Source organism: Pseudocercospora fijiensis (genome assembly GCF_000340215.1).
Source record: "Pseudocercospora fijiensis CIRAD86 unplaced genomic scaffold MYCFIscaffold_1, whole genome shotgun sequence".
Classification (NCBI taxonomy): domain Eukaryota; kingdom Fungi; phylum Ascomycota; class Dothideomycetes; order Mycosphaerellales; family Mycosphaerellaceae; genus Pseudocercospora; species Pseudocercospora fijiensis.
In genome coordinates, this window is record NW_006921532.1 from 3,429,261 (window position 1) to 3,438,539 (window position 9,279).

At 45.7% G+C, this 9,279-nt stretch overlaps 1 protein-coding gene across 1 annotated transcript; it reads right to left on the minus strand.

Annotated features, from left to right (window-relative positions):
* Nucleotides 1-2,400: 2,400 nt before the first annotated feature.
* Nucleotides 2,401-5,229, minus strand: MYCFIDRAFT_27436 (uncharacterized protein; the record flags this gene model as incomplete). Its single annotated transcript, XM_007921629.1, has 2 exons — nt 2,401-2,868; nt 2,932-5,229. 2 exons carry the CDS (start codon nt 5,227-5,229, stop codon nt 2,401-2,403), a joined length of 2,766 nt encoding a protein of 921 aa, XP_007919820.1.
* Nucleotides 5,230-9,279: the final 4,050 nt, after the last annotated feature.

Below are 9,279 nucleotides of genomic sequence, written 5' to 3' on the forward strand. Positions count from 1 at the left end.
TATTTAGTCGAGAAGTTAGCTTATACTACTAAATAGCAGCATTGCGTATAGTATTCGCCGCCTTAGGTAGAGAAGGGAACGCATTAAAGCCTCGTACCGTACTCGTAGTTAAACTCGTAGTAGCAGCAGCGGCAGTAGCTACGGCTACTACTAACGGCTCGCGTATAAATCGCTCGGTTAGTAGATTAGGGTTCTTAAGACTATATTAGTTATAGAATGCGTATACTTTTAATAGTATTACATAGTTAGCGCCGGTAATAGTACAAAAGGTACCCTAGACAGGCATTGTTAGTAGTAGAACTAAGGTAGAACTATAGTAGTAGTATAGAGGTAGAACAAGATAGGAATTAAAAGATTAAGAAGGAAATAGAACTGAAATAAGCGACTCGCGGCCGGCTCGCGGCCGGCTCGCAAATCCCTTATTTTAGATTAGTATATATTATTTGCAAACTTAATCAATCTAGCCCCGGTATTCGCCCTACCTAACGTCTAATTACGAGCTGCTAATAGCTTGTCTAACTCTATTAGTTTAGGCCCTAACCCTGTAGCTATATGCTCGGCAATTAGCTGTCGAAGAAGTAAGTATACCTAGCGGTAAACTCGCTCTCTATCGCTATTATTCTCGCTACTACTAACTAGATACGAGAAGCCGCGAGTCTACAATGCTATCTAACACTAAGTAAGCGTAGCCTCGGGCAGGTAGGCTTTAAGATCTAGGAATTAGCGAGTCTATTAGCGAGTCTATAGCGAGTCTATAGCGAGTACTATAGAATCTAATATATACCGAATCCTTAAAGGTCTTGCTCTATATTATCAAGTACGCTATTAGGCATAGGAATACCTTAATAAGAATGCCCGCTTAGCTCTAGATAATAGTATAGAATATACGGAATACCTAGTACGACGTATAGTCGATTAGCCTGCTTCCTAATCCGATAGCTATTCTAGAGGTAAACAAATTCGAGGACTTTATAGCGTATAATTAGTATATAGACTGCAAGGAAGGCAATCCGATCGGCTAGCAATTTAGTATCGTATAGTAACTCGCGTAGCAACTCGTAAAAATAGCCCCTCTAGCTATTTAATGCGGGTGCTTGCTAGCGCTACTATACCTCGATCCGCTAGTTTATCTTGCTCGTACTGTATTTAAAGCAGTCTTCGAAAGCTAGTAGTTCTAGTTCTAGTTCCGGATCCGGGTTACTACGAGTCGTAAGGCGAGTCGCAAGGCGAGTCGTATAGTAAGCGTCCGCAGCTAGAATCGTTTCCGCCCTACGGTCTAATCGGATAATCTATAGCATTACACTACTATTCTTAATCGTTGCAATATATTAAGCGAGTACGGATATAGCTATACGGCTAGTAATCCCTACGTAGACCTAGATAATATAACGCGAGTAGACATTAATAGCTACGTAGATCTGTATCCCCTAATACTCGAATTTATAGTAAGCATCTATTAATATTGCGTAGCTAGGGCCTAGTATAACAATCGCTCTATAGTGCTCTCGCGCCCGCTCGCGGCGGACTCGCAACCCTTTAGGATTTAGTAAGCAAGCTATACGATATAGCCGATCTCTACTAATAATATTGTATTTAGACCTAATATAGGTATATAGGTGCCGTCGGCCGAAGGACTCTACTATAGACTTCTCGAGCTCTTCCTATAAGACCTCTACTATCTCCTCTTCCGCTTCTATCTATCTATCTCGCGATAATGCCTTCTTTAATCTAAGCTCTTAACGTATCTGTTAATATCTCTGCTAGCTAATATTAAATCTATCTATCTTTAGTACTTTAACCGCTTCTTTATTAGTTAAGCGTAAAGCGGAGAAGGTATATACGACTCGGATCTTTAGTACCTCGATATTATTAACTCGGTTATAGTAAGCGTAATAGCTATAATTAACCCCCTATTCCTTAAGCCTCCGACAAAGCGTAGAAAGAGCTATCTAGTAACTAGTCTCTTATATAAGTTACTATAGGATTTCGCCTTATATAGTACCGCTATTGACTTATAAGGTTATCTAAGCCCTCTATAGCGAGAGATCGATACGTAGAGGCATTTTACGAGTCAACAGCGAGTATAGTACGAGGGCAAACATAGAAAGTTGGTCGTAGAGGTAGGCTAGTAGAGGAGGCGGTGAGAACCTCCATTGACAATCTGGTATGTATGGGCCTCCCTATCACAGGGGATCGTGGTGATGTAAACGCACCTTGCTCCTCGAGTCCTTATCCGCCTACACGCTCGCCTACGCCTACACGCTACGCTACATGTACGCCACGCACTCGCGTGGACTTGTGTAGCTTGCACAATTTACATTGATCTCTAACTATTTCTTCGAGCCGGCAAATCAGTGTGGTCAAACACTCTCGAGATTGATATCATGGATTGCTCCAAATCTATTTGACTGTGCATAAGCAATCGCAACCTGGCACCGGGCACTTCTCGTGCTTCTTGAACCACAGCATCGCATGGTCTGCATGGAAGCCATGCTCACAGCTTACACAGAATGTCAAGAATTTTGCCATCATCTCATTGAGCTTCTGCAACTCCTTCGCTCCCCCACGACGATTTGGATCTGGTGTGCCGAGCCACTTCTTGCATATTCCACAACGAGGCATATGTCTTCCACACTTGGGACAAACGATGCCCGCTGCAATCGCAGCAGTGCCCTTGGCGACGGAGGGAGGGGTTGAGATTCGGGGTGAGCTGTTCCGGCCATCATATTTGGTCAGTGCGAGCTGACAGTGACTACACTGCAGAGTAACGCTTGCCCGTGGGACTTGAAGCAGACTGCGCCCTTCTGGAGTCCTTGCCATGAGACTATGCTGCACGATGAATTGACTTCGATGCGTGAAGGCCTGCCACTATTGCGGAGAAGTGCACGAGTCAGCAAGTGTTCCTAATCCTATGCATGAGCCAACACTTACGCTTTGCATTTGCATCCAATATGTTTCCTTCCACATGTCCCAACGCACATCGTCCACATACGCAGGATTCGTGAACGCGGTCGCCAAGACGGCTGTCTGCAAGTCGTTCGTTCGAGTCAAGTAGGATTGGAACAAATCCATAGCTTGTTCGCCGAGGCCGGTCAACAGCACTCCTTCCAAGTCTCCATTCTTAATAGCCCTGGCAGTCTCACTTTGAATGAATCCTCGAAGCTCTGTATCGTTGAGATACTTCAATCCCAGTGCTACACGATAACCGAGATGTAAATAATTTGTTTTCATCACATCGCGCCAGTTACCTGTCAGAAGGAAAGTGAGCAAGGCTTTCAAGGCTGGATCGTCAGTGTCTGCAGCCATCCACTGGCACATCTCTCTCTGATCCTCATTAATAGTGTCCGAGGCAAGCAGCGCACCAAGGCCGATGTTGGGTACCGTTTTGCTGCGAATTAAGGAGCGAAGCATATTGAGGGCCACGTGCTTGTAGTCATGCAGTACCGCTTGGACGATGGCTCGGTAGTAAAGACCACGGTCGATGAGTTCCTGGCACTCTTCTTCCAAGGTTTCCACGGTGTACTTCCAGCCACACATCTCAAGACAAAGCTGTCGATGATCTGGAAAGTTTGTTCTCTCGCCGCTGAATTGAGGTAGATTTCTCGACGCTGCAAGATCTGCTATTGCATCCCCAACCTTGCCAGACAAGGGAGAGAGGGAGCGATTTGTATTATTTTCAATCTTCTCGGTGCACACGGCCCCTACACCCACGAAACTAAGATCAAGTCTCTGGTGCTCAGCTATCATGCCACCATTGGCAGCTTGCAAACGGAAACGATCGATGATGTCCCACAGCTGCTCGAGTTGCCAGTTGCCGCTCACAATGCTCTTGTTTAGGAGGCAGTCGAATAGGTAGCCGCGGCGGCATCGTTCACGTTGGATGCTTGATGTAGAAAGCATGCCCGCGAGCTGTGGCGAGCCCAAGTCGCAGGTGAATTTCTCGTCTTCGCCTCTGCCATTCTGGAGCTCGCCATTGTAATCCAGAGGGCCAAAATCTTCTGCAGTGCGCTGCTGTTCGTACGGCGCTTGGGGTCTTGAGTAGTCCACAGGCGACTTTGCTTCCAGAATCGACACGCTGTCAAAGGCCAGGCTCAAATCATGTCTCGGTGTCACGGTTGCGTGCTGCACCGTGAATGGCACACGCAGCTGGGCAACGCCTCTATTCGGGCGCAGCGCAAGCACCTTCTGCTCTGAGTCTTCTGCACCCCCAAGGATCCAGTCAAAGGCTATCAACCGAGCACTGTCCGCCGCATCTTTTGCGTCATGGGACGGTCGTTGCACATTTCTCGACTGTGTTACGTATCGATTTTGCGTCCAAAGCGTGCCTATGTGCTGACTTGTGGGAAAATATTCTGATCCTCGAAGCAAAGAAGTGTGACCTTCAACCATATCTATGACCTTCAATTCACCACGACTTGAGCAGATAGCGAGTCGACCTCGCCGTTGACCCGAGTAACGTAGACTCCATACAGTGGCAGGCTGAGAATTGTCCACGGCAGGCTGAAATTCGAAAAGCGCTCCTCCGCCACCTGAGCCATTCTGCGAAATCCAGCGCTTGTCCCATACCGTCACCGAGGATTCTCCTGTGGACCCAGCAGTAGCGAAGCAGTTCTCATCCAAAGGGTCAATAGCGATATTGTTGACATTTCGCGTGCTCACTTGTGCAGTGCTGTTGCTACCAAAATAGCCATCTCGCAGGTCATAAAGCCGGATGTACGATCGCTGAGCAGCCACAATAAGCTCTTGTGGCTGTCCTGGGAAAAAGCGGACACTTGATACGACTTCAGCTGGACACAGCCTTCTGACGGGTTCCTGGCTTGATGAATCGATCGTGCCGTCGTAGATATTCAGACAATTGTCGGAACGAGTCTTGTCCAATGCCACCGCCAGCCAATTTTGTGTGCTGAGTGCAATCGAGTTACATTTGCGCTGCTGCTTCAGCTTGAAGTTGGCGACAGTCTCAGATGGTCTGGCGTCTTCGCTGAGCCTGATAAGACACGCACTGCCAGAGACCAAACCCAAGGCCACGATCTCCTCGTCCGTCTTCGACCAGTCAAAGGCGCCGAAGTTCGGCAGTCTACCATACTTGGCAACCGCGTGGAATTTGATGCGTTCATTGTTCCGATGGTCGATTTCGTTCAAGGTGATGCTTTGATCGGTAACATCAACAAGGAGGAATTTCTCTCTATCGCCGGTCGAGAACGGCGACCATCGCACCGCCGCTTCCATCAGCGCGCTCTTCTCGCGACGTACACGCGGACATCGTCCACAAAGCTGCGTATTAGGCGTCGGCCAGTCGGAAATGGGCAAAGAGCGAGCAGATGTGATGCTGGAAGCGAACTTGTGCTCCACCGCGAAGGCGGGCGCTGTGCAGAGCCTTGCGGGTAAATACTCAAATGGGACACATTGGCATGGTAATTACTCGGATGGGATCGGATTGGCAACATTGGCTAGCATTTCTCAAATGGGAATATTCTAGTACATTGGCATAGACATTAGCATAGTAATTACTCGGATGGTAAACATTGGCACAGTAATTACCTGCATAGCATTATACCATTTTTATTAATTTCTATATTTATAAAGCCTTACTAAGTATATAGAAAAGCGGCAAAGAGAATTATACTCTAAGTAGTATACTCTAAATATCTTCTAACTAGGTACGCAGGTAGTAGATAGAAGGATATTACTAGGGAGTAGGGGAGGGAGTTAGAGGATAGTATATAGAATAGGTAGATATTATTAGCTAGTAACCGGCCCTATACCTATAGGCCAGTTTTAAGCCTATATAAGAGGCCTCCTTCTGCATTATAGATAGATTATCAACCTCGTATAGCATATTGTTTATATTACACTTCTATAATGCCTATATTGTAGGGCTCTAGTTATTAGCCTAAGCGACAGTCTCGTTATCCTATCTTGCTAAACATAGCTACCTATATTGCTATAGGTTATATTACCCTCGGTAGCCTATACTATTGCTATAAGTAGTAGTAGTAGTGTTAGTTTCCGTCCTTTATTAGAGCCGAAGGTAGGGCTATCTCTTTATATCTAATAGGTTCGGATATGTTAAAGGTAGTCTCTAGGTACGAATAGCTATAACCGAAGCGAGGGTACGATAAGAGCCTACGATACGGACGATACCGAAGTATCTTAAGGGGCCGTTACGATAAGTAGAGAAACCTCTTAACGAGGGCATCGCTTTAACCCCGAAAAGCTACAAACCCTTAGGACTATTATAGCTTAGGGCTTAGTCTATAACTATAGCTAGCTTCTAAGGACTCGGCTCCGGGTCGAAGACCTATTTAGTACCGCTTACTCGAGATAAGCCCCGCCTAAGGAGGAGATAGACTAATTACCTATCGGCCTTGCTTAGTTTGCTAAGACTATCTATACGATAGCAATTTCTAGATTATAGGTCGGATGCCTAGACAGTTCCCCTATTAACCGGGTAGACTGTTTCGGGATTCGCTGCCTCGTTCGGACAGTACTTAGCCTTCTACTAGAGAAAGAAGGTCCCCGCCCCCCCGCCTAGCTAAAGGAGATACGAGCTAGTTTCTAGGATCTAGGTATAAATAGAGATTGTAGTCTCTCCCTCCGAGCGGCTTTCGTCTAATACTAAACTTAGCTCCTAGGGGTGTATAGGCGACCCCTAGGAGGCTAAACTCTAATACTACCCTAGGGGTAATATTAGAAGAAAACAGCCTAGTACACTATTTTCTCGTATAGCAATATCGAGACAAACTAAACCTATAATATATACTAAAAACACTTTCTTATAGCACTTCATTTTAACTACTTTATAACAATCGAATAAGCTCTAGCGGAAGCGAGCATTACGAATTAGCGGAATCTTCGGAATCTAATAACCTACCGGACCCTATTAACGAAGAAATTAGGCGACGACTAGTTATTATAAGCGCCGTCGAACTAGGGGCTATCGAGCCTTCTACGCCCGAGGCCCTCTATAATGTCGTTATAAAGATAATTTAAGGGCAAACTAACCTTCTCCGTTAGAACAGGCGTCGCCCGCTAGAGCTAGGAAGCAGTAGGAACCCTTTATTCGAAGGGTAGAACGCTACGGCGTACGTAGAACGCTTTAAGGACAACTTAGCCGAGTACGGACTCGAAGAGGAGTCGGACTAGTACAAGGTCCGGTCCCTTACGAGGACTACTATTACTAAGCTTTACCGAACCCTTAGAACCCTAGTTAGCTACCTAGAAAAGGACGACAAGTCTAATGCCGACTAGGAGGTCTTTAAGTAGGCCTTTATAAGGGAGTATCGGGATCGCGATAGCCGTCGCATTAAAGGCAGTCGTACGTAGCTTAAGAACCTCTATATAGAGAGGCGTACCGAAGATAACGACCTAAAGGAGTACGTCCGCGAGTTTGTTAAGTTAGCGGACGGTATCGACTAGTAGGACCTCGAGAATTCTTAGAGAACGAGGCTGCTCCTTAAAGGGTTGCTGTAGTCTATAGCTAAGCGTGTCTTCCGTCGCTACAAGCTTAGCGAAGCCAATCCTAAGACCTTTAGGAAGTATAAAGAGGTCCTAGAGGCTATTAAGGACGATATTAATAGCTCCGCCGATGCAAAGAAGTTTATTTACGGCGAGGACCGGAATAACCTAGCCTAGGTAAGAAACGATACCTCGGGAACTAGAGGGCCTAAGTTTCTTCCTAAATCGCAAAGTAGTCCTAGTACCGTAACTCCTACCGTTACTAAGTATTCTTAGGACGTTACGGACTTGGCTGAATCCCTAGCCTAGCTTAACTTTAATACGAAAGCACTATAGCGAGTTAGGGAGGTCCTTAGTGCTAGTATACTAAAGAATATACTACTAGTCTACTAGGTCTCCGATCCTAACTACCCTAAGGCCCCTTTAGTTAACGTCTACGCTATACGGAAGATCCATTCTAACTTAGATAGCAAGTGCTAGATATACGGCGGTTTCAAATATATTCAATTAGACTACCCTATCTAGAAGGAGCTTCTTAAGAGGAAGCTCGTTATATAAGTAAATAGTCGGTTCTACTATACCGATACCGGCGACAAGATTGACTTCGAGTAGGATCGTAGAGCTCCGAAGCTACCCTAACTTAGGAGTCTTCTAGAGAAGAAGTATAGTAGTAAGATCGAGTTTAAGGATACTAGGAATAGTACCCTCGCCGCTATTGCTAAACGAGAAACTTAGAAGGTTAGGGCAAAACAGGTTAAGGAGCGGAGCAGTAATAGTACTACTAAGCCTATTAAAGTCAACTTTATGTCTTAGGACCCGGACGCAGTTACTAATATTTACGCGGTTACTAAGAACAGTACAGATGTCTACGCTGCTACAAGGTCCTAAACCTAGTCCTAGGGCAAGGGTAAGAGCCCGCAGAACCCTACCCGCCCTAGTACGGCAGCCCCTACTAGGATACTTAAGAAGCAGGCAGCTAATAAGGCTAAGAAACAGCGAGAATTAGTCGCTAAAACCAAAACACTCTAGACAGCTAAAGACCGTGCAACCCGAGCTAGTATAGCTACTCCGGAGGTACTAGAAACTCTAGATATCGATATAGAGGATGCTACTACCGACCTTAGTAGTACCCTAGGCCTAGCTAACCCGCCGGCCTATAAGCGAAAGTTAGCCGACCTAAAGAGCTTTCGCTTTAATAGGTATATAAAGAAGTATAGTGCCGGGCCTACTAACTCTTACGACATAAAGGCAAATGCTCTCTTCTAGGCTTTATAGTTCCTAGACCTTAAGTCTAACGTGTTTATAGGGGAGCTTCTAGTATACGGTTTGCCTACTAACCTGTTCTAGAGCCGGATTCCTAACGATGCTACCTTTATAAAAGACCTTATAGCCCTCCGACGTAAATAGGGGCGGGAGGACTATATCGACGTCTCTTCCCTATAGTTCCTTCCTAAATTTTTAGGGGCCTAGGAGTTAGTAGAAGGCGAATTAGTAACCTACGAGAGCTAGGAGACTATCGATAATGCTAACGAAGAGGGGATTAAGGAGATAGGCCGAGGGGATAATAATAATGCCGACTCTACTTCGGTTTTAGTTTCTATTAAGGCTGTCCGATTTATAGGCTAACAAATCGGTCGAGTAGGACCTCCTCGACCTAAGGAACTTTACTCTATCCCTAATAATATAGACCTTTCCGCAGTTACCCGTTCCTTTACCGTCGTTCCCGCTATCTATATTTAAGTTACTATCGGAAGCTATAGTTAGCAGTTGCTAGCAATGCTTAATAACGGTTTAGAGTTACTTATTATAAGTGAGCGCTAG